The sequence below is a fragment of the Alligator sinensis genome, unplaced genomic scaffold (genome assembly GCF_000455745.1).
Source record: "Alligator sinensis unplaced genomic scaffold, ASM45574v1 scaffold161_2, whole genome shotgun sequence".
Lineage (NCBI taxonomy): Eukaryota > Metazoa > Chordata > Crocodylia > Alligatoridae > Alligator > Alligator sinensis.
The window spans coordinates 88,625-114,365 of NW_005843463.1; the positions used below are offsets into that span (position 1 = coordinate 88,625).

Here is a 25,741-nt window from a genome sequence, read left to right on the forward strand (position 1 = left end):
TGGGGGGGCAATGCCTGCTGCCCCCAATGCCCCATGATGCATGGGGGGCTCTGCATGAGCCCTTGCCCCCCTGCTGCTTCCCCAGCCCCCCACACAGCTGCCATGCCTATCATGGTTCTGGCTGTTTAAAAAAAAAAACAGACCCATGCCTGACTCACTGCTCCTGTCCCCTGAAGCCCTGAGGCTGCTGCAGGAGCGGTCCATCCCTGAGCTTTTCTTGTTTTTTTTTCCTTTAAAGGGCTGGATCTGGATCTGGACAGGACACCTGTGGGGGTACTGGGGGACTGAGAGGGGGATCAGGGGGCTACTACAGAGCCCCCTATGCCGTGTGGGGCAGCCGGGGACAGCAGGGATTGCCCTCCCGCCTGGCAGCACCTAGTGAGTGAGGCTTTTTTTTTTTAAGTACTGGGAACTGGGGCAGGTGGGGCAGCCATGCGGGGGCTGAGGGAGTGGGGGGAGGTTGAAGGGGCTGGGGGGGCAGGCAGGGGGTGGGGGGGGAGACATGGGCCCCTCAATGGTCCCTTCTTGCAACTTCAGTGTTGAGCTGTGCAAAGCATTGGAAACCGCTGTTTCCATATCATGTGCTTACTTCATATGTGCCACAGGAAGCAGGCAGAAGTAACTGAGTAAATTAGCAGAACTAAATTAGACATAGTGAATACGCTAAAAAATCCAGGAGACTGATTTAGAAATGAATGACAAAAGCCATACGCCACTGATATTTGTCTAAAACTCTGTTTGGCAACCAGCGTTTAATGAGCTTGGGTAAGAATAGCTAGGGGATATGACTCAATGTGCTCTTCTGTAATTCTGTCCTGCTTCTCTAATTGAAGGTGTATACGGTGGAGTGAAGCTTATCAATGGTAGCAGTCCATGTGCTGGCAGAGTGGAAGCAAAACTTGGTGATTACTTGATGAAAATATGTTATCCTGTTGCATCTATAAAAGCATTTCCAGTAATTTGCAGAGAACTTGGGTGTGGATCAGCAGTGAGTATCCACAATGCCAGCCATTTTGTGGAGGATTCCAGACCGTACGTAATTACAGGAATACTTTGTCATGGTAATGAGACAACAGGCGCGGAATGCAAGATAACTTCCTACACTCTGGAGTCAACATGCCCTCCTTCTTTCTATACTGGAGTCACATGCTCAGGTAAGGAATTAGCCATCTTTCCACCTGTCATGAAATTGCCATGGAAGAAAACGGACTGAAAAAAGAACGTGTCTCATCCTTCTGAAACAACGGGAAAGTGGGTAAATATCCTCAACTCCTATAACTGTTATGCTCACTGAGAATGAGGACATCCAAGTCTTTAGAATCCCTTGATTAGCCTAAGCCCACTTCTCCCGATGCCATATTTACTATTTACCATTTATAGGTTTTTACTCCATTTCAAATCAGAAACATTGTTTACATTTCAAAAGCTATTGTATCTGAGCACCTAAATTGTATCATGGACACGTCTACATGTTGCCCTTTGGCACAGTGAACACCTGCACTGTGCCATGAGCATGCTGCATGGTGAGGTTTAGCAGGTACTTTTCCTTCGTGATGCACTAAAATGAGGGAGTGTGCAGCTATGGCTAAGTAGTTGCCAGTGACATGTAGATGTACGTCATCGCTATATTGGTGTAGCATGTCACTACGGTGACATAGTGCATCACTGTGGTGATGTAGCATGACATGTAGATGCTCCCAGTATTTAGTTTCAGAGAATCTGTACTGGAATTCTGTATAATTCTGTTACATTGATAATGCATGAATCTGATGCATGCTTTCCTCATTGCTGTCCTGAGGAACTTGAGCAAGCAGTTAACTAAGCATAGTAGCAGTAGTAGAGAGCTCCTTGGTGCAACTACAACATCCTGATGTTCGTTTTCTTCCAAGAGCTTTATCTGAACTCAAATAACTTATCTAATGGTGTTACGGTTACCTCCCAATCTGGGTATTCATCTCCACAATCATTCTGGCTGTTAGAATATTTCTCCCAATACCGAGACTGAATTTTTCTTTCCTTGGAGCCTTATGCAGTTTTTTTCAGCTGTGCAAAATGAATGTGAAGTGTTTCCAAACCATAACTCTTTTGCTCACATTGCTAGTAGAATTGTCAATGAGGGTGTGCATAACTTTTCACAAGTATAAATCATTCACGTTGCAAGAGAGTGAAACAGTAGATCCTTAGCTTTCAGTTTGTAACTAGTACAACTTGTCTTTCTTCCTCTCTTTGCTTTTCTTATTCCTTCTTCTGCCTTACTTACTGTATTCTTTCTTGATTATAAGTGGTAGTATTATTTAAAGCTGTTGCCTGTTCAACTGAAAGTGGAAACCACAAAACTTCTTGTTAACAATTAGTAACAGTGTAATACGCAATATCAGAATAATTAATCAGAAAACAAAGTAATAAAATAGTCATGTGCCCTATCCCTCGTGATTGGTTAAAAATTAAATAATTGAGAAGTAGAAAATTAATTAATGTGTGTATGAACAGTTAATTCCCTATTTTTAAAACACTTTTGAATGCAAAAGCTTTGAAAAAATTATCTGCATTTACTAAAAGCTGAAATGGAGGGCAAGGGGTTTCAGTGTTACATTCATTGATGGATTGATTGACTCTAGGTGATACACAGCCCCGGCTGATTGAAGGTGACAATGCCTGCTCAGGACGTCTGGAGATAAGCCATGGACACACTTGGGCTACTGTCAGTGATTCCCACCTTGATCCTAAAGCTGCCAGTGTGATTTGTAATGAGCTACAATGTGGAGCAGTTGTTTCCATCACAGGAGGAGCTCACTTTGGAGAAGGACAAGGGCCAATCTGGACTGAAGAGTTTCAGTGTGTGGGAAATGAGTCTCATCTTGCATACTGCCCCCGAGCACCACCCATGAATCAGACAGGCTCACATGCAAATGATATTGGCCTCATATGTTCACGTAAGAATTTAGTGTGGTAGCTTAAAAATAGGAATGTAGTATCAAAACAGACCACCTGAGACACTCAATGCAATCCCTGGCATTTGCAGGAAGCCATTTATTTACTAGCCAAGTGTCCATTATGAATGACGGGTGGGAGGCAGGCACAAAGCCCCACCACCCACCCCCCTGTGCTGCCGCTGCTCTGTTTCTGGCTGTGCGCAACCTCCCCCAACCCGCTCTGTGTTCGGCTCTGTATGCCCCCCAACACCTCGGACCCTCACCAGGCGACACATCGCCCATTACACACCTGCCACACACACCACATCCACCCAGCCACATACCACACCCACCCACACACCCAGCTGCCTCACACACCCAGCTACATGCCACACACCACACACATGCATGCTCCCAGCCACATGCCACATGCACCCAGCCACATACACCCAGCCACATGCCACACACTGCACACACCTGGTGTGGCCAGGTGCCCCATTCACTGTGAACAGCTGGGCCAGGGGGCAATCAGAGCCTGGTGGCTTGTGCAGGGGCATGGTGCAAGGAAGCTCAGGGCAGGAATGTGCTCCCCTCCCCCGGCTCCTCCCAGTGTGTGCATCAGTGGGAGCCACCTACCTCCACCTCTGGAGGAGCCGCCAGGCTCCCATGGCCCCAGGACACAGCCTGTCCAGGGCCCCATTCCCCTGACTGTGCCCTGGGCAGGCCAGGTCATGGGACAACTGAAGCCCAGTGGCTCCTCCAGGGGAGTGGCGCGGCATCAGGGAGCATGTGTCACCCACTCCTTACTTTCCCCATGGTGCACATTAGTGGGACTCACCCACCCATGTCTGTGCAGGAGCCGCTGGGCTCCAGGTGTCCCATGGCCCGGCCTGGACAGTGTCCTGGGCTGGGCTGGGGATAATCAGAGCCCAGTGCTTCATGCAGCGACACGGTGAGGAGGAGCTCGGGGTTGGGGAGGGGGGCGGGGGGAAATATGCTCCCTTCTGTCAGCTTCCCCTGGTGTGAATAGCAGTGGGAGCTGCCCGGCTATGGCTCTAGAGGTGCTGCTGGACTCCCATTGTTCCAGGGTCTGGGCCAAGCTCACCTCGCCCAGCCCTCGCCCCTGTCAGGAACAGCCCAGGATAGCCCCAGCCCCAGCCCCAGTCCCCCCACTTCTAGAGGTGGAGGTGGCTGCTGCGACCCCGCCTCCCTGCTCCTCTACCCACTCTCCGCTCCCCTCCCTGCCGGCTGCTGTCCAGGGAAAGTGCAGTGCGGTGGCTCCCTGGCTTTCGACCACATCCGCTCACTCCCCTGAGCCCTGGTGCACAGTTGTGCCCAGGCCCCTTGGGCTAATCAATCGGTACCCGCCCTCTGGGCACACATGTGCAGTTGGCTCAGAGTGTTATGGACAGACAGAGACACAGACAAGGAGTTTATTATATTAGAATTTATGTATGTGTTTCTTTCTTTCTTTCTTTATAAGCTGTCTTTCCCAACAAAGGCTCACCCTTTCAAACCTACATACACAACACCAGGACAGCATTGATATGAATTTTGGGCTTGGGTAGAGCAACAAAGAGATATCCCTTTGTTGAAAGGAAGGACGGAAGAATTGGAATCCATTTCTAGTAAAATCCCTGAAAAGCCAGGATAATCAGAAAGGGGTTGTCATTTTCCGATTTCCCATTCTTTGACTATTTGGTACAAAATGGGGACATGCACTATTGTGCTCCTCTCTAATCACTGTCCATCTTCGCTTCTCCGCAGGGCTCACAGGGTTCAGGCTGGTGAACGGCAGCACACAGTGCTCAGGGAGAGTGGAGGTCCAGCTGCTCGGTGCCTGGGGCACCCTCTGCGACTCGCGCTGGGATTTATCAGATGCCAACGTTCTCTGTCGTCAGCTTGATTGTGGATTTGCAGTGTCAGCTCCAGGAGGAGGGCATTTTGGGAGAGGAACGGGGCCCGTCTGGAGAGACACATTCCACTGTAATGGGACTGAACCCCATTTATGGCACTGCCCGGTTACTGCCCTGGGAGTCTCTCAGTGTTTCCATGACCGTGATGTCAGTGTGATTTGCTCAGGTGAGCAGAGAAACAATGACTCTGGCCCCAAATAACACTGGTACAAGAATTTTCCACTCAACCGTTTTCCACTTCCCTCGCCTGTTTCATAGTGGAGGAATATCTAAGAGGACACTGCTTTTATATATATATAGTCACTGCTTTTATATAGTCACTTCTGTTACGCTTTCTTAGTGTAATGGGGCAAGAGCCTATTACAGTGATAGTTATTACTTAGAGATGCGCCCTAATTTAGATGATTTGGTAATTGGGGCAAGGTTTCTCAGTGAAATAGTTAGCCAGTTCAGTTACTCAGAGAGAGACATAGTCTACAGGGATTGCTTATTGTTCAGGAATATAACGTGTTGTGTAGTTCTTGTCATTCACTGTGTATATTGTACCTTACGATCACTACACCTACATCATAGCTCTGTTGTCTTGGCCACTAGCATCACCCTCCTCTGTGAGACCACTTCTGCATTCTCTGCAGAGAGGGCAAGGACTGTAGTGAACGGGGCAAAGCCGATGCATAGCCCTTTAGTAGCAGTAGAAACTTCCCCTCTGCCACAAGAGTTACTCTTTTCATTGAAAACTCCTGCTCTCACCCAGTAGCCCGATGAGAGTCAAGACACCCTCACTCCTTCAGGCAGTTGCCATGGTTCATTCAGCAGGTGGTATCTTAAGTTATACTTCGTAATGTGGCACACGGCAGCTGACTGGAGCTGCCCAGAGCTACCAGAAGCATGCAGGTGAACATATCCTTTTGCATCTTGGTGGCCATAGCTACTGTTCGCTGCTAGAATTTCTGGCAGCAGATGCAGAGGAGTGAAGCATATTCTTAGACACCGAGACACCTTCAATCAGCACCTTCAATCACCTGTTGGGATGTCTCCCAGCAGAAGTCAAAGCTATGGTATCTTCTCTCTACCTTCCTCAGGCTGTTTATATAATGTCAGGGAGAGCTTGGACTGCCTCTACTTTAATTAGGGCATCACTGCAAAGTTGCCTTGGCCATCTGGTGGCAGGCATTTTTCTTTTGCTGGAACTACACCCTTACCCCTGACAACAGAAGCTCTGCAAGGAGAAAGCAGAAGGTGCATCCATACCAGGGGTTTTGCCAGCAGAGCTACTTCAGGTATAGGGTCTAATCTTTCCACACTCGCTGCCAAGAGAGCTCTGATGGCTGACAAGCAAAAGTCCAGTGTTGTTCCTTGGCCTCAAGGAATGCACTTAATCGGAGGTCCTGGCTAACAACTCTCTGCCAGGGCTCTAGCCTTGAGTATAAAAATTCTAATAAAGGATTCTCCTGAAATCCTCATAACAGCAGTTGTTCTTCTTATCACTGTAGTTCTCTGAGTATTTGATAACCAGTGTAATTTCAAGCATACATTCTGCATGTTATATAATGGAAAATAGAAAGTGTTGTTCAGTTCATTTTCTCTCTCACCTGAGGCCAGGTCGCTCTGAATCGCTTATCCTGTTGAATGGAGAGAGCCGGTGCGATGGGCGAGTCGAGATTTCCCTCGGTGGAACATGGAGCAGAGTCCTGGATGATCAGTGGGACATGAATGATGCCAGTGTGGTGTGCAGGCAGCTGCAGTGTGGAGCTGCTGAGAAAGCCTATCACCCTGCAAAGTCTGAGCGTGGGACAGGTCCTGTGGGGTTCAGAAGTGTTCAGTGTGCTGGACATGAGTTTAACCTGATGCTCTGTAACAACTCCCTGTCTGAGACAATGCAGGCTGGCATAGTGGAAGACGTCAGTGTTGTTTGCTCAGGTGACTTCCCCCTGAAAATCATACAAACACCTTCTTCTGTCAGGGGTACAGCCAGGATCTCAGCGGTCAGGGTCAGAACCCAGGGGATCAGGAACAGACAGGTCAGGGAGCAAAGGACCGCAGTTGTCATGGGTCAGGAGCAGGGGGGTCAGGAGGCTGAGAGCTCTTATGTGCCCAGATGTTGGCAGTTTTGAAAAATGAGACCGGGGTCAGGATCAGTAAGCAAGGATCTAGCCAGAGTGACTAGCCAGGAGGCCTGGAGCAGCACTTCTAGCTTATGGGATTGGGATTTTGGTGATTACTACAGGCTGGGAGCTGGCTGTCAGAGGACAGGGGTCTGGCTTGGAACCAGGATCATGGTGGGTCAGGGAGTCAGCAAGACAGACTGGGAGAACAGATTGTTTTCTTTCCATTTTCTTTCTTTCCTTCCTCCTCCTCCTCTTACGTTAACCCTACTCTGTGGGCCATTTCCTGTAGGAGATCTCCCAAGGGATCTTTACTTGATGTTCCTGATTGTTTTTTCCTTTCCTTTTTATTTTGTGGTTCAAAAGTATCTTAAAGAGGTATCTTTCTCTCCACAGGGATTATATTGCCATAAACCTTCCCTTTGCTTTGCCATGTGCCCCACTTACCTGCACATTGAACAAATTAGCCAAGTGTGGGCTGCTGCTAGGTGTCCCTCTTTGCCCCATTTAGGACAAAATTTTGGCTTTCCATAGTAATATGTAACACTGCAGTTAGCACCTGCTTCTGCCAGTGTGAGGAGACTGTATACTCCTTGTGGACCTGAGGGGTTGTGGGGTCTGCTTTTAGAAGGGCTTGGGTCATCCAAGTGCCTGTCCATATCTTGTTTTTAGCCCCTATTTTACTGATCTTTCTTATTTCCTCAGAGTGCATCTTTACCTATATTGATAAGTCTGTTTCAGTGAATGTATTTTCATTTCTACCAGTTTCTCTCTATTATTTGGCACCACATTAAAAACAGTGTACATTACTACTGGGTCACCCTTGGCTTCTTGAAAGCTGCCTAGAAATTTCTGATAGCCTTTTTGGCTCCTAAAACTCAGATCCTAGTCTAGTCCCAGAGGTATAACAATGAAGCAGTTTAGGTCTGATGGGCAGACTTTCAGTATCTTCTGAAGCACAGTTTGACTGATTTCCAGACTCATTGTTTCCAATTTCCCAGTACCAGAGAGAAGTTCTGCTCTGGCACTTATCCTCACAAGTGAGCATTGTTGATTCCTGCAGGTCCCTCCATGTTTTCTTCCCCTTCCCCTCTCCCACCAGGAAGGGCAGGAAATGCCTCCACTGTGGCCATCAGTGTCACAGCCCCAGTCACTGTCTCCTGCAATGTTGCCATAGCCATTATTACCATTGGTTCAGGGTCAGCTCCTACCTGCCATCCTGCCAGAGGGCCGAGTAGACAAAGGCCACTGCTGCCCAAGCAGTCAGAGGCCCAGGACTAACAGGGAGGCAACTGTCATATTGAGCAGTCTTGTGTGTGCTCTGAAAAGAACTGTACCTCTGATGGAGGTAGAGGGAGGCACGGCCTATTTATGAGCCTGAATTATTTCCTGCCAGTATCGACTTGTATTCTAACTTTGCAGATGTTTTCCATTATTTTTACTTGTAAGTCCAGGTTTTTAAGTCATTTCAATGTATGAACCTTTTTAAAGCAGAAAGATTTACATGAAAACTATTCAGTTGTCATTAATTTTCCCATTAATTGCTGCGATTTCTCCTTACAGGAAGCAGGAGGATCAGATTCTTGTACTTCTGATGGGGGTAGAGGGAGGCACGGTCTATTTATGAGACTGAATTATTTCCTGTCCAATATCTTCTTGTATTCTAACTTTGCAGGTGTTTTCCTTTATTTTTACTTGTAAGTCCAGGTTGGACATGCCATTGAGGCATCTGTCTCTGCTCACTATGGGGAAGGCTCCGGGCAGATCTGGCTGGATGATGTGAAATGCGCTGGGAATGAGTCGGAGCTGTGGGCATGTCCTTCTAGGAGCTGGGGCCAGCACAACTGCCGACACAAGGAGGATGCAGGAGTGCTTTGTTCAGGTCTGTTCTGTAACTGCTCGTATGAGCCTGGTTACCCGGATATAATGGAAATCATGGTGTGAGAAATCACAATCACACACACAACGGCAGACAGCTGTCTTTGACTGTCTATCTTTCTTTCTCACTTATCAACATATGAAAGTCATTATTAGAGTGCTGCTGAGGAGGAGTCAAATTTTTGAGGGGAGAAATAATAATGATAGAGGTCTTCCCTGGATGCTTATTTTTGTTTCTTGTTTCCCACTTATGAAAGTCATCATTAGAATGCTGCTTTTTTTGTTCAGGTCTGTTCTGTAACTGCTCGTATGAGCCTGGTTACCCGGATATAATGGAAATCATGGTGTGAGAAATCACAATCACACACACAACGGCAGACAGCTGCAAGAAGTTTGAGAAATCATGTTTATAACTAAAGTACAAATCCTTTGGTATTACATAAACTAGAACTTCTATCTTATTCATACAGGGCGCGTCTACCTGTACTCATATGGTGATGTTGCTCCTGTGTCATGCCCATGCTTTCATACTTCCAAAAGAAGTGCTAAAGCATGGCACAGGTGTAGCCCGTACTGTGTTGTCTATTGGGCAAATGGTGATTTTTAGCTGCTGCTATTCTGTAGTGGCATGCTATAGTGAGGGAGTGCAGTGCTGCAGCAAAGTAGCTGTTGGTCATGTGTAGATGGATATGATCGCTTTGTTGGTATAGCATGTCACTGAGGCGAGTTACCGTTGCATGTAAACTTGCCCACAGTGTTGCAGTGGAGAGGTTATAGATTCTACTTCATTTTTCATGAAAAACAGTAATTTGTTTGCTCATGGTAATATTTATTTCTGTAGGAGGAAAAGAAAACAGTACACAAAACTCATTTGCTGCATGCCCAGGCTCTACAAACTGCACAGGTATCAGTGCTTCTCTGTATCTCTTCTCTAATTCTAACGACCTTCCCAGCTATCCCAGTAACGTGAGGTTTCCGCCTTTCCCAGGCAAGGAAAAGCTCCACGTTGTGCAGGGAAAGGACGGCTGTTCAGGGAGAGTGGAGGTTTGGCACCGTGGATCCTGGGGAACGGTGTGTGATGACTCCTGGGACATGGCGGATGCAGAAGTCGTGTGTAAACACCTGGGCTGTGGACCTGCTGTGTCTGCGCTGGGTGGAGCAGCATTCAGGGAAGGGACTGGCCCCATCTGGTTGGAGAAGTTGGACTGTCGAGGGACAGAGTCATCTCTGTGGCACTGTCTTGCGAAGCACTGGGAGGACAGTAACTGCCAGCATAAAGAAGATGCTGCTGTGAATTGCTCTGGTGAGTGTAAGCCTCATTGGACAGGTTGGAAAGATTCAGTTAGGAAAGTTTCCTGCAGAGATGGTATGTGAGGCTAGAAACAGATCTTGTCAGTGGAGCATAATTGGCTGTGCTGTGATAGGTTGTGGCACAACTGATCACACTCCATGGACATCTACAGACATGCCTGGTTGCTGAGCCCTAACTTGGGGTGTATCTGCATGAGGGGGAAACCAGTTTGCAGACATGTCCCTGGGTTGCGCAGGGGACCCTGGTGGGAGTTCCCCCTCTGCACCAGCATGTTTGCATGGGGAAACCCTTATGCAGGGCACTTGTGCACCTGGGTCTGCAAGTGCAATGGTGAGGGGGAGCTCCCAACACAGGTCCCTACTCCATGTTGCAGCCTGTGCATCACACTGCTGTCAGGAATGGGAGCGCTGACAATGTAGAAGGTGCACCCCCTCAGGAATCTCCTCCCTGCAGGACTCCATGCTTGCAGGGCATGTGGGGAAATCCCCTGCAGAGTGATGCATCCATGGAGTGATGCATCTGGGTAAGCTGGGAAAGCAAGGCAGGGGTTTCTAAGGCTTGAGGGGCCAATCCTGCCTGGGAATTCCTGGGGTGTGAAGGATCAGCCCCCTCCATCCTGAGGAGCACCTGCGTCAGGGAGAAAGGAGTGCCTGGGCAGGTTTATGCTGCCTGAGCACTTCTGCCATAAGCAAACATACCAGGGCTGTTATAAAACCACCTGATCTATTACTACTTGCAGTTGTGCCACAAACCTGAGTATTTGTGGTGTGACAGAGAATATGGACATGTGTTTGCTTTCACATTTTGCGGCTATGGAAATTTGGATAGTGGTAGAAAGGTGACAGCAATTTCCAGGCTGAGATTGCTTTCTTGATGGTGGTCTATATCTTCAGAGGATGGGCAGCTGTTAGAACTACGTAAGGAGGCTCCGAACATGGCTGGGAAGGATCAGGTAGGAGTGGACCAGCCATTAGGTGGGAAAGCAGAATTATAACAAACTAAATTATAGTTCACGGAGATTTATGGAGCAAAAATAATTCTGGTGGCAGATATTACCTATTCAGGAAATGCACCTATGTAACTAACTGCGTTAGCTAATGATTGGCTTAATACTGTGTATGTATTTGTATATAAGATGCATAATGGTGGAAAAATTTAAATCTGTTGTCCTTGCACACATCCCTCTGTCAGGCAGCCTTATCACCTGGGCATAATGAATAAAGCTAATCTAGTTATTTGCACTGTGGATCTCTCTTCAATACATTATGCAGTAAGAACTGGCAGCCCCTTGGCAGCAGTAACAGTGAGTGACAGGGTAGTTAGAAAGCTTGGAGCTTTCTGTGCAGGGGTGTTGGATACGCCTCCCTGGCCACATATCTGTCCCCCATTCCTTGGCCACAGGAACGGATGGTGAGGGGTGTAACCTTGGAGGGTCCAGATGTGCCCAGGTTTCAGCCCATGGAGCACCTGCTCTCATCTGAGGCTCCGGTGTTCAAGTTTATTACTGTTGTCTCCACTGCTCCGAAAACACTGGGGGACTTCTTTCTCAGTTGGCCCAGCACTGTCCCTGCCCGCTTGAAGGGAGACCATATATGTGATGTGCCAGTTCCACCTGCAGCCACCCAGGGGGACCATCCCTTTGGTAGATAATGCTTTACCTCTCCCATCTCTCAGACTCCAACCCTTCTTCTATTTCCCTTTGCAGATGCAACAGGAATGACAACTTCCCCAAAGGGAACAGGTAAAGAACCCCCTTCCAATAAGTGCTGCATTTTCCTGAGAAATGAGCTGTAAATGTGCTCTCAGAGAAGAAGTTTCTTGACCGAAAGTCTGATACCTATGAGGCAATGGCACCTGGGCTGTGTCCTGCAGGGCACGCCAATCAATAGGCTTTCCTGCTCAGTGGCTTTTCGCTGATGTGCCTGGGCTTCTGACTCTCACTCTACCATGTGAGTTCCTCTCCTGTCTCTCAGTATTTGACCTTTTGGCCACATACAGTAGAATAAAAACTGGGGATGTTCACTTGAGATTCATTTGTCTTTCAAAGAATAGTTTTTACTGCTCCTATGTTTGTTTCCTTTCAGATCCACCTGCCACAGACAGTGGGGGAGACATGGTGCCCATTGTCATCTGCATTATTCTGGGCGTCCTTCTCTGCTTGGTCCTAATCATTGTGGCTGGGCTGGTGCGAAATGCCAGAGCACAGCAGAAAGGTGTGTACCAGTGGGTTTAAATGATATGGATGTACCCCTTTGAAGTTGCAGGGAGAGTTGTGGAGTATGAGAAGGAAGAGGGAAATAGTGGAAAAGTCCCTGGAAAGGAGTGTTCAACCCCTAGACTGTGGGCCAGATCCAGCCCACAGTGCTCTGCCATCCAACCCGTTGGGTTCCCAAACGATCCTGTGGGTAGACTTGCTGACTGTGGCTCTGAGTGCTAGTTCAGGCATGCAGGGTGGGGCAGGGTCTGATTCCAGTGTGTGGGGCCCGGGGGTGGGGAGCATGGAGCCCTGGAGCCTGAATTGAGGTGGACAGTATGGCACAGATCCCTTCACCATCTCCACCACGCCAGGATTGGGCTCTGCCCCTCCTCCCTCCCCCACTGCCCATACCTGGCCAGCATTGGCACCATGGAGCCCCAGGCCAGATCTTGGTGTAAAGGGCTGGCACAGGGCATGTTCCATCCTGCAAAGTGGAGCCATGTTATTCATCAGGCCAATGGAGCCAAAAATGTGAGCAATAATGACCTAGAACAATTGGATATACTGTGGAAAATTTTGAGACTATTGATGTGTGAAGAATAGGGTGGCCATTCATCCAATTTTATAGAAGGCAGCCCAGTTTTCTGTTACTCTGTCCTCTTTCCTATTGATATGAAACTGGATACCTTTATGTCCTCTATTTCCCTCTGCAGACTTCCACCAGTCTGACATAAAGGCATACAGTTTCATATCCATAGGACAGAGGACAGAGTAGCAGAAAACCGGGCTGTCCTCTATAAAACTGGATGAATGGCAGCCCTAGTGAAGAACAGTTTTGAGCAAGAGTGGATAATGCATTATATTCACTGGAGGACTGAGCCTTCAGACGAATGCATCTTCAACTACAACAACATTGTAAAGCAGAGAAATAGGTGTTGTTAGTCCTGAAATGTAAACTTCGTGTTGGGAGAGGAATTATTGAAGCTGCTGTGTGGGCAATAATGTGCAGTAATGAAATGAAAGGGACATGGACATTTTAAGAGGAGAGATTTTGTGATGGTGGAACAGATAAGGAAACATCTCCAAAGAGAAGTTTTTAAAGGGGACACGTTAGTTGTCTAGACTGAGTTATTTTCTGGCAGGAAAATGAAGCAGACCTGCTGATAGTCCCACACTGATTGGAAGGTTTAATAATGTTTCCCACCTCCTGTTCTAATAACCGCTTACTCTTTGCTTTCAGGGACCAGAAACGTCATGCAGCCCTTCTCTGAGGTTGTGTATGAAGAGATTGACTACAGCCCAGTGAAGGAGAAGCAGGAATTATTTGTTCATTCAGGTCTGTGCATTGCATTCCTAACACAGAGTCACTGTCTAATTCACTTCCCATCCTGAGATCTTGAACTAGACCTAATTAAGTGTAGTTTTCCACTGGGCTGAATGCCGCCAGCACTGGTTCTGTGATGAGACCAGTGAACTTCTGTCAGTGAAAACCCCACCGTGCTCATGAACCAAGATGTTGCTAGTCCCAGCTCCTGGGACAATTTCTGTCACATTGCCCATGCTCCAGTTTTGGAGTGGAACTAAGCATGGGTCAGGAAAGCATCTGTTTCTAGGGCCAGATAATTTGAAAATAGCTTGGGAACATTGGAATAATGATTATTCACTATCTCCTTTCCTTTCCTACAGTGGTCAGTGATCTTCTGTGTGTGGTCACTTTCCTTTGATGTTTCTTCCACCATCATCCTTTCTTCTACAGAGTGTGGCATTGATTTAGTTGTTTCATAGAATCGTAGAATCATAGAAGTAGGGTCGAAGGGACCTTGTAGATCTTCAAGTCCGACCCCCTGCCTGGGGAGGAGGGAAACTGGGCTCAAGTGACCCCAGCCAGGTAGGCACTGAGCCGCTTCTTAAAGACCCCTAGACATCATGAAGTGAAGTGGATCAGCTGTGACAATATGTGCCTCACCAGCTGATTTGCTTCAATGGGTGAAATAAATGTTGCCCATTGGTCTGAATTGATCAGGGCCTGATCCTGTGGGGAACAGGTGATTTGTTCCCTGATTACAGAGCTTCTCTCAGAGATACCCCGGAGCACATCCATGTAAAGGAGGGAGCTGAGGTTCCCCATTTACACAGGAGTGCATCAGAGACTACCCTGTAAGAGAAGAAAGCTAGGCAGGTGCTCTGGGGCCTTGAGGGAACTGATACTGCAAGATAATTCCCAGGCTGTGAAGGTTTCAGCCTCTTAAGTCCCAAGGTGCTAGCCTGGGGCAGCTGAAGAGCATGGGCCGTTGTGGGTTGTCTGTGCTCTTGTGCATAAAACAATCAGATGCCCACTGAATAAAATGGCAGAAAACCTTTCCGTATTCATTACAGCCACAAAGTTTGGGCATTTGTGGTGTGACAAGGGGTATGAATTCCTGTTTGCTTGGCCTTTGTGTCTCCATAAGAATTTGACACCCTAAGAAACAGAAAAGACATGGTGTGCTCCAAGTCAGGAGAGAGGCACATTGTCCAAGCAGCAGCTCTTTGCCAGCTGGAATACTTTGCAGTTTCCACAAATCTGGATTTTTCCTGGATAAGTTCATTTTCTGTTGGGAACTCTGAAATGAAACTACAGCTCTCTGGCTCTTCCTGGGTTGCTCTGGAGAAAGGGCTTCTATGGATTAGAGGCTCCTGGCTCCCAGAGTCATTGGGACTCCTGAGGTGGCTGAATGTCCAGGCTGTCAAACTCCCACAGGGGTCAGCTCTCCAGAGACTTGGGATACCTGGGAAATCACATGTCCAGCAAATCAGGGATCCTAGGAAAATGGCAAGCAAGTTGCGTAGCTCCCTGCACTACATACCTTGCAGAGTGGGAGAAAATCTGTGTGGGGCAAAATCCTCTACCTTCCTATATCATTTTATTTCTGCATTATATTTTGTTATTTGATTGCTTAGAGTCAAGTTGCTTAAAAATGCTGTTTGGGAATGTTTGACAACTTATTATTACTTGAAATATAGCTGCTGTCTCATCTCAAGAACTCTATGGAAAATAAGATTTTTGTTCAGAAACTGATGGAAAGAAGAATTAAAGATATGCAAGGAAGATAAAATGGGACAAGATGAACATGGGTTTATCACAACTTACAGTTCAGTAATACTGATATCCTCTGATGAAAAGATAATGGGGTTCTTGAATAAGGCTAATGTAGTGGACTTAATTTATGCAGGTCTAAGCAGACCATTTGCTAGCAGGCTTCCCAGGCTGAATTAATGGAATTGATGGAGAGAGCCGATCAGGGTTGCTTATGGGCATCTCAGCCTTTTGTCCCTGACCTTTACTTAATTTCTCTATTCAGTGTCAGGTCTGTCCTCATCACTATTAATTCCCATCTGTATTTCAGAGGCCTCTGTACTGCCCAGAGATGCCACCAGTGATGGTTATGATGATGCTGACGAAATTTCTGATGCAGAACACAGTTCTGCTTTTCACCAGAATGATGAGGAAGTCAATGAAGCCCCAGAGGAAAGTGATGGGACAAGGGATTCGCAGACAGGTGAGTAAAGTTAGTGTATCTCACTACATAATTTCTAGTCATGCAGTGTTTAGTGTTTAAAAAAATTCTTCTGTCATGTCTGGAGATTCAATAAGCCATGACTATGATGATGTCTAAGAAGTTCATCATGCTGAAGAAGTTCTTGCACCTTGGCAGAATAAAGAGAAAGCCCCTGGAATCCCCATGGAAAGTGGAGTCACATCATTATGTAAAAGGTTCTGTTTTGCTTTTAAAAATGTATAGCAAGTTTTGCAGTTATCAAACTTAAAAGGCTTAAAAAATGAAGCATGCGTAATCTAAGTTTCAGAAATAACAAAGGGATGAAAATATTCTATTTATTTTAAAGCTCAAAAATATAAGTTACTCCCACAGTAGTTTGAGGCCTTGCTCAACATTCCTGAAGTTATGCAATGGGAAGTAATGGATATGCCTGTATTGCATGGTGACCTTGAAATCACTGAGGTGTAGGTGGTTGGGGTGGCTCACCTGAATGGCAAGGGAGGGTAAAGAACTAAGTCACTATCATGTGCTTCCCTTGATATTTTCAGGTTGGAGTCTGCAGTCCCGAAGAAGTGGAGCTGACAGAAAAGACCCTTCCCTGCCTCCTGGGGACATAGAATATGATGATGTTGAAGATGGTTTTGCTGGAACATTGATATAATAATGTCTGTGTTTAGCACAAATGCCTTGTGAGGACATAAGTGCTGTATGATTAGATGATACCTCTCAGAAATGCTGACTGGGCCAAAGAGTCACTAGAAACGGTCCCTGCATAGCTGGTGGCCTGACCAGCTTCTTCTAGAGGCTGATGTAGTTGCAAGTGTATTAGTTTAAGTGACAATTTTTAAGTTATCATTGATTAGGCTGTATGAATAGTTCCTGCTTTTGTATTCCTAAAAAATTCTTCATCCTAAAATTAATGCATTTTCGTATTAAAACATTTTGAAAGCTTGTTCCAGAAATGATATTTCTCTCAACCTGATGTATTGGGTCAGTACAAGGGGATGATAATAGAGTGAGAATGAAAATGCATCACAGACAAGGTAACAAATATAGGCATGTCTACCTCCAGAGGGGGTCAGTTAGCCTCTGCCTCCTGGCTTGGCATTGTAGGGACATGCAGCCTCTTGGGAGCCTGGTTTGAAACTGAGCCATAGTGAGGGATGCAAGAAATGCTGTGGGGGCATCTGTCATCCACCCAGAAGGCTCCTGCCATGGCATTGCCGAACATAAGGGAGAGAGAAACTAATAAAGAAACAAAATCCAAAAAATACATTGGGGCTAATGAATCCTAATGGGGCAGGCTGGGGCTGTGGGGAAAGTGGAGGGCAGGGGAAAGCAGGCTGAAGCTCACTGGTCTACAGCCCCATGGGAAACCAGGCGAGCTATGCCTGGGGAAGGTGGGGGGGACACCCACAAGGGCGGGGAGACTCAATCTGGCTTACTCAGCCACAGGGTGAGTGGACCACAGAACTTACCCCACAAGGGCAAAATACAGTGTGGAGGTAGCTGAGGAAGGTATAAAAAGATGACTGGAGTGGTGGAGGGTCATTGTGTGTGGAAACTCAGTCCAGGAGCCCCTCAGGCCTCCAGCCAGGCATTTAGCAGCCGGGCAGCAGGCAGGGAAGCAAAGCGCAGGATCAGACGTGGTGATGCAGGTGTGAGGGAGTGCAGGAGCAGTCAATTAAGGAAGTAATCCAGTGCAGGTACAGTGTAGGGCAGTGTGATGTGGTGCAGCAGGAAATCCACCCCTCTCCTGAGAGAGGGCAGCACCGGTACAGGTGGTCACCAGCAGCAGCAGTGGTAGCAGCTGTCCAGGTCAGCCACTCAAAGCATGGTTCAGGTAAAGGTGAAAGTGAAGGTGAAGGCAGAGGGTGGCCTGCAGAGGCAGCTGAGACAGGGAAGGCACCTTAGGTGCTGGCAGTGATGGTGGGGGAGGAGCCCATGGGCAGCACAGGAGGGTGGCAACAGCAGCAGAAACAGCCCAAGGCAGGAAGGGGCACAGCTAACTTCCCCCCAAAAGCTCCTGAGAACAAGCAACAGCAGAAGCAGCTAATAGCAGCAGCAGCAGGAGACTGAGGCAGGGAAGGGGCTGGGCAACTTCTCCGAAGAAGCTCCTGTCTATTTGTATCTTCCAGTGGACATGGGCCTTAAGGCCCACCCAGTTACCTAATAGCCCTGACTGTGTGGGGCCAAAGTTTGAAAGATGCAACTAATACATTTTTTTTGGTGGTGGTGGTGGTGGAGGGGAAGTAAGGGGAAAAAACAAGAACGGAGTGACATGGGGGTCAAAATGTGAAATTAAGTACTCCAGAGGGAGACTCTGAGCAGAGCCCCCTGGGCCGCACCGAATGGTCTTCAAAGGCATCTAAAGGAGCTGGAGGATGCCGCCCACTGGTGCTCTGTCTGGAAACATGCAAAGAGGAGGGAAAGGAACCAAGAAACAGGGTTGACTATCACCCTGTTTCAGTATAATCTCACCCTTAAATAAAAACATATACTAGCCCACAGCACTGCAGCAGAAAGTCTTTGAGCCACAATGCCCAGGTTAAATCAGAGACAGGGGCAGATCCAGAGGGGACCCAGTGGTTTGGACGTTCCCCCCTTCCATGACTCCCACTACTATTCTGGGTTGATCCAGGTGCAGGAGGAGCCCCAAGGATGCTCCTGCCCTGCTCTAGCAATGAGCTGTGTCTGTTGCTCAGAGGACAGCAGTCCCCTGTCCCATGCTCAGGGGATGGCAGTGGCAGTGGACAGCAGTGGCAGTGTGCAGGTTCCACCCTCCAGCACCTTCTCCCTGGCACCCTGCCTCTCCACTTGTCCCATGCTGGCTGGTCAGGGAAATGGAGAGATCTAACCTCAGTATAAGATTAACACATTTAACTCAGAAGTTTTACAAACAGTATCATAATCTGCTGCAATGCTATGCTAGACTTGTTTCCAGGCCTCTGGAGCCTTGGCTGTCATGCATGACTTCCCTGACGTGCATTTCATCAGGGCCGTTGATTAAGTTTTATTCACATTTATCTAAAGCTCTCTGATATGCTCTAAACACCAGGCTGTCTATGGGGTATACTCATTCTACGTTTTTAAGTGGTCTTATATCCACAAACATATTTGGCTTCTTAATCTTTGATGTGCCATGTAGAGAGCTAGGTCAGAATAGCATCCCAAATTCATCCAGAGCTTCCTTAGACTCAGCTTCTGGGGAAAAAAAAATCATTCCTTAAGACTGACTTTTTTTTTCAGTTTAATTTAGGGATTCCAACCTTGGCTTTGTTCGGGCCCCAAAATGTGACAATCAAGCAACTCTAACCACAGCTTATTGCCCCTGTCCCTCCAGGGAAGAAATAATGAACACAGTGAGAGAGAAACCCTACAGATGGATATGAACTTAATGCTAAGGATCCCAGGATCTCTGCCCTTCTGGGCATGTCTGGGTTCCTCCATGACCCGTGTGTATGTTCCTGGAGGTGAGGAGCCCATGCTTGCTTAGTGTGGTTTAACCTTCCTTTCTGCTCCTTATACCTGCTTATATGGGCTATAATTTAAATTTGGGCCCAGCTAGTAAGCTAAGTTAAATCTCTGAAAACCAGGAACTACAAGCTTATGGTAGACATCATCCTTGTAAGTTTTGGCAGAAAGAGAATTTAGTCAGGGATAGGGGTGAAGGTTGATAATATAGAGAGACTTGACTTGACCAGGCAGATGCAAAGCTGAGGAAGGCTGAGATGAAGGAGACAAAGGTAGGGGCTGTTTTGTAATAGAGAAAGTGGTTTGATATAAGCTTGAGCTACATGGCCAAGGAAGTGTGTAACATGCAAGAAAGCCATTTCCTGTCAAGTAGGTATACAGCATTTCTGAGAACATAGAGAAACATTTAGAATTCAGTGGCTCCTACGGTGATAATTGTTTAGTGAGAAAGCAAGGAGAAGGTGACCTGCAAACAGTGTCTCAGGGGGATATATTCTTTGGGGGACTGTGGGAGAAAAAGATTGGAGGGATAGGAAAACATAGTCCCAGAAGGTGTTCATCAACCTACTTAATACTATTGCGCTTTCTAAGTAATAGACCAGTCAGGAGTGTGAAACATGGAAAAATGAGGTGGCTTTTCTTACCAGCCCTGTCACCTGTCCTCATCGCAAACATGTCATTGCACCATCTTAATCCACTATTATTAAATATCTAGGAGAGGGAAGAAGCCCCTAGGAATAACATTGTATCCTGATGCTATTAAGGATAGGATCTGCTATAGAACAGAGCTGCAGATCTGTGTGATATATGCATCTGCCTACATGGCCCCTAATTTGTCTGGTGGTATTTGATGTCCATACCGAATGCTGTGTTCAGAAAAAAAGCAAACCAAACTTGTGAAAATTAGGATATAAAATGTCTAGATATATGCCAATACAGCATTAAGTTTCTCTTTTTTGACTGGTAGCCAAGTAAATCCAAAGGATGTATATTCTCCCCCTGCCTTTGACCTGCACTGGATAGGACCTGCTTCCAACCATACAAAGATCCAACACTTAACCTGCTCCACAGAAGGAACACCATAGCTACTACATTTTATAATGCCATTTACTACCTTTTATAAACCTTTCATCCTGAAGCACATATAAGACTCTGCTTTCCCTTATGCAGCATTAAACTCTCAGCCTCCACTTCTCTTCCAGGTAAGTGCAGATACCCCACACAGATTTAGAGAATTGCTCCTGCATTTTAATACACTAATTCAGAGTTGGTGGAAACTGCTCTTGATGATCCATTAGGTATGTTCTGATACCTACCAATATTTCCTGATTTTCAGTTTTAAAATGTGAAACACTTTAAAATTTCATTTCCTGATTTTCAGAAGTTGGAGTTTTCTAAACTTAATCTTTAACTCAGTATTATGAAGGGTTTATTTTTTGACATAGATAAAACTAATTTGGATGTATGATTTCCACCTTTCTTTGCCTAAATATTTGATATTCTCTAGAGATGTTTAGAAAAAGCATGACTGTAAATGCAATGTTCCTGCCCCAAACCAGAAAGAGAGGCTGCATGATGATCCGGGACTGTAGCGAATGTGACATCAGAAGCGGAGCTGTCTCTCATATATGGTCACAGGCAGTGTTTTACTATTTTATTGGAGGTTTTAGCCATGAAACATTGGAGATAAACCCCCTGATAATGTCTAAAAAGGTGAAGGTTGTTTCTATTGGCTCCTCCCTGCAGAGATGCCAGCATGTGAATCTATATATTTCCTCCCCCTGCTTTGTATTCTTTGTCAGACACAGAGAAGCCCTGGCAGAGTGAGGTGCATGCAGGGCAGTGCCAGCAGGGATGGGGGGCATGATGCCAGTGAAGGGGCACCTCTCCACTCAGCTGCTTTGGTTTCTTGTCCTACTTGTTCTTCAGCTAACCAACAGTGAGTATTGTATACATTTCTCTCTTATGTATTTTGAATTCTTTTTAGCTAGGAATCAAGGCACTGAGAAAAGAGAGACATAAAAATACAAGAAGTTATTCTCTCACTTCTCTGTCTCCCCAGTTTTGGAGTCTGCATGATGAGCTGTTCAAACAGAGAGGGTTGTTTGGTTTATATATTTATAGTAATTGCTTGCATGGAAAAAAAAAAGAAATATCCACTGATTTTAAAGGAGTAAAGAAAAATTAGATGGAAGTTTAAGATCCATCCAAAACAGGTTTTGATACTGAAGCCACAACCCCAGAATAGGAGGCTTGTTTTCTTAGGGGGAGCATATTAAATTAGAATGTGCAACTCATAATTCACTGGGTGTCACTTTAACCTTCATGTCAAGTATCTGAATGTGAGTCCTATCTGGAAATCCCAGGGGTCAGGGGTGTTCTGTTCACCAGCAACAATAAAAATGATTTTTTTTTTTCTCAACTGAATACGGTATTTACCTCTTTTTCTTTCTTTCTTCTCTCTCTTTTTTTTTTTAGTTGCCTTCCTCTGAACTATCAGACTTTGCCTGCAAACAGAGATGAGGGACTGAGCAGGGCAACTAATGCTCCCAAATTCTTCCTGAAACTTTCATGTCAAATCAATCTTTTCATTTGGAATCAAGATGAAATTTTCTCCCAGGTTAGGTTAAGAATAGGGTCTTTTTAATCTTCCCCTTGTCCTCCTCTTTAGCACTGGGCATGGCCCTTGTTTTACAGTCAAGTACCATATTTCACTTAACAGATATGACCCTGGTAGTATTCAGATCTTTCATTCTCTCTCCTGTTTGTGGTATGCAGTAGTTTCCTTTTCGTTTTTTGGTCCTGTGCTGATGGTATGAGAGAATGGGCTGAATAGTTATTTGGTGGACAATTGTGCCCGTCAGTGCAAAGGGCCTGGTCTCAGTGGCCCAAGCAGTCCCTCTCAGCCCTGTGTTCTTATGTTCCTGGTGATTGGTGCACATTATGTCCCACGTGCCATTGTTATAAATCTAAATTAATAATCTCAAAGTGCCCAAAAGTAACCATGCTGTTGACAGGTATAATATTAAAAAATGTCAAATGGCCTAAAAGTGCAGTTGAAATATTTCAAAAGTCTAGTGTACAAAGATACACATGGGACAAAAATGTTCTGGAGGGTGCAGATACTATTGTGTACCCTGATATTTCATTCTGTCTTACATCTAGACAGTAGGTTTATCCTCCAGGCACCCCACAATGAAACACTATCCCCTTTCCCCCTGCTTCTGATGGTTTCTCTACACCCAGGCTGCTGTTGCTCCCCTCCCAGCCCCTACTGCTGGCTTCTGGCACTCCCAGTGCTGCAAGCATTGGGGCTCTTTGCTTTCTGGTCACTTGGTATAGCTCATGGCACTGTGGGACTGGAATTACATTAGGCAGGTACAATCATAGAATCATAGCAAAGTAGGACTGGAGGGACCTTAGGAAGTCACCCAATCCAGACCCCTGCCGAAGCCATCCCTCCTAAACATCCCTGTCTAAACCATTCCAGACAAGTGTTTGTATATCGCATTTTTAATAATTTCTGCGGATGAAGCATCCACAGCCTGTCCACATTGTCTCTTCCAATGCTCAACTGTCCTCATAGTGTGATTTTTTTTTCTAATAACCACCTTAAATTCCCCAGTTTACAGTTTAAGACCCTGGGGGTGTATCTGCACAAGAAGTTTTACTGCATAGTAGATTAGTCTACTGCTCAGTAAAGCATGACTGTCTACATATTTATTGCACAGTAAATTAGACTACCGTGTTACTACTTTAAATAAAGGCAGTAAACTAACTGCGCAGTAGATATTGTGCAGTAACATATGTGGAGACCCTGACAAGGAGCAAGTTTGCTCTGGTTACTCTAGCCAGCAAGGATGCAGGGGATAAGGGAGGTTTTTGTCCCTGGTCCTGGTGCTGCACAGATCCCTGGTTCACCCCAGGAGCTGGGAGCCAGTCTGCACCAGGACTGGGGAGTTCTGTGCTATCAGTTCCAGCTCCCAGCATCAAGCTGGTGGCTCTGGAGGGTGATCAGGGCCTAGGAGTCCATCCCCTGGCTATTCCCTGGAGCAGCTCTGTGTGGCACTGGGCGGGCTGATCAGAAAGTGGGAGGAGCTAGGAATGTAGCCTTCATCAGTCCCCTGGAGCAGCTGCATGCTATGTGGAGCTGGCTGCTGCAGGGAGAGGGTGGGGCTTGGCATCCATACCCAGGACACCTCCCAGCAACCCCCTGCTAGAAAATCAGCACTGCAAGAAAAGATTGTCTGCCATTCCTGCGAATTAGTTAAGTATTAAATAACATTAATAAGGGTATGCATGTGTGTGTTGGAAATCCAGATTGTTGAGATGAACACAATTCAAATTTTGTAAGGAAGAAATAGGGAGTTTAAAATGTTTATACCCAGTTCTCTGAAAAGTGGAATATCCTGAATTAACAGGTACACCTATCTGAGGTTAATTCTGTTCCCTCTGGACCTGAAAGTAGCTAATCTGTAGCTAAATTAAGAAAGAAAGAAAGAAAGAAAGAAAGAAAGAAAGAAAGAAAGAATGGACAACTTAGTATGAAGATGTAGCTAGAGGGAGAGAGGGAGAGAGAAGGGGAAGGGGAGAGGGAGGAGGAGGGAGAGGGAGAAAGTGGGGCTGGGAGGCCAATTGAAGGAGAAGTGAAGACATCATCCCATAGGGAGCTTAAGTCCTACAGCACCTATAGTCAACCAAAAGGCTGATCAGAAGCAGCAAGGAAAGTAACTACTTGGGTGGATGAAGGGAATGCTGTGGATATAGTGTAACTGGACTTCAGCAAGCTTTTAACATGGCCCCACTTTACCTGCACGGGATGCTGGGGAAGTCAATCAGGTCCCCTACTCCGGGGCCAGCACCAGCCCCAGCCAGAAACTGTGTGCTGGCTGAGCCATACCCTTCCACACATGAGCTGGGAGTGAAATGCAATAGGGTTTTTGCGGGGTGGGGGGAAAGGTATGTGTGTATATATGGGCACCTTGCTCACATCCTTGTGTCTGTAAGGGCTGGGTGAGGTACAGTTAGATGGATAGATTCATAGATGCTAGGGTCAGACGGGACCTCAACAGATCATCAAGTCTGAACCCCTGCCTTGGCAGGAAAGAGGGCTGGGTTCAGATGACCCCCACCAGATGCCTATCTAACCTCCTCTTGAAGACTCCCAGGGTAGGGGAGAGCACCACCTCTCTTGGGAGCCCGTTCCAGACCTTGGCCACTCTAACTGTGAACCTGGTGAATGGGCTTCCAAGGGATAGTGGGAATCTGTGGGCTGGATGAAACTGGGTCCAGCCCATGGGCTGTATTTTGACTGCCCCTGGGTTAGATTATGGATTTCTCTAGACTAGTTTGGATAGGGGAGATTCTGCCTCAGGCAGTGGTTGGACTAGATGACCTGTGGATGTCCCCTTGTACGCTAATTCTCTACGATTCTATGACATAGCACTTCAGCTTTTTCTTGACTATTGCTCCAAAAGGATGACATCCCTGATGACTTTGACTCTTGGAGAAGGCAGGCAAGCTACAGCAGGCCACCAGTACATTTGACTCTTCCCTGGAATGTTAGGGAATTCCTAATGGTGTACCTCATTACCCAGTATGCCCCTCTGTCTTTTGGGACTCAGACAAGATAAGAGGTGCTATTGATCTGTCTCTAGCTTAACTGTTAGTCAAAAAATCCCAAAGACTTCAGACAAGGAGCTGCTGAACTGCTGAAAATGTGTTGCTTGAGAATGCAGAGGGAGTAATCATCCCCTCCTACTGCTTACCTGCCCTCTCCAAGAGCAGAAGCTTTGAGGGGATTGGTAGACTGCTTCTGTGAGGAGACCACCACTGTACCAGCTGCCACCACCTGCAACTCCCTGACCACCTGCTGTGATGGCTGAAAATGATGTCTGTATGTTAAAGGTGCTTGTTGAACACTCTGTGAGGATTAGACCAGGTGTTTCTTGTCATTTATTCAGGTATTGCGAGCTGTATGTTGCTGGTAAGAGCTTAATTAAAGTCAAAGATTAGTGAGGCCTTATATGTAGTGAGAAAGAAGTAAGGCCTTGTATTTAGTGGTGCAGTTAAAATTAAGCTTATAAAAAAAATGCAAAGACTTGTACTGCTATTGGTCAGTCATAAGGAGAGTTCGTCGTGCATGGCTGTGAGTCCACAGCATGGCTCAGAAGTTATAAATTGGATAGCACATCCAGAAATTATCAGAAGGGAGATGCAGCATTGTAAGAGAAGCTACTAATTCAGGAATTAGCTGCTGACCTGGGTTCAGTGGGCCCGTGGATCTTGAGGAGCTCGAGGACTGAATACCAGGGTCCTTCCCAGTACCCCCTGGACAGCACAGATTGGGGATGCCTGACTTCTCTGAGCTTTATAGAAGAGGAACTTGTTGTACATCAGGCATCAGAG

The 25,741-nt window shown here is 46.5% G+C and overlaps 2 protein-coding genes across 2 annotated transcripts in view; both read left to right on the forward strand.

Annotated features, from left to right (window-relative positions):
• Nucleotides 1-11,839: 11,839 nt before the first annotated feature.
• LOC112548728 (antigen WC1.1-like) lies at nt 11,840-16,520 on the forward strand. The gene is made up of 5 exons (XM_025195311.1): nt 11,840-11,864; nt 12,208-12,336; nt 13,561-13,656; nt 15,707-15,859; nt 16,408-16,520. The coding sequence occupies exons 1-5, from the start codon at nt 11,840-11,842 to the stop codon at nt 16,518-16,520; spliced, it is 516 nt and encodes a 171-aa protein (XP_025051096.1).
• A 4,667-nt stretch (nt 16,521-21,187) lies between these two features.
• The window catches only part of LOC102372945 (scavenger receptor cysteine-rich type 1 protein M130-like), a gene marked incomplete at its 3' end in the record, with an annotated part of 12,949 nt that continues 8,395 nt past the window's right edge, over nt 21,188-25,741 (forward strand). The window contains exon 1 of the mRNA XM_025195312.1: nt 21,188-21,272. Coding sequence (XP_025051097.1) covers nt 21,188-21,272 — 85 coding nt within the window. The remainder of the gene's footprint in view (nt 21,273-25,741) is intronic.

Bases quoted from the DNA above. Each gene is read 5' to 3' on its own strand.
- LOC112548728 (XM_025195311.1), top strand. From the start codon at position 11,840: ATGACAACTTCCCCAAAGGGAACAG. The intron at 12,337-13,560 runs GTGTGTACCAGT...CTTTGCTTTCAG, and splicing joins TGCCAGAGCACAGCAGAAAG to GGACCAGAAACGTCATGCAG. The intron at 15,860-16,407 runs GTGAGTAAAGTT...TGATATTTTCAG, and splicing joins GACAAGGGATTCGCAGACAG to GTTGGAGTCTGCAGTCCCGA.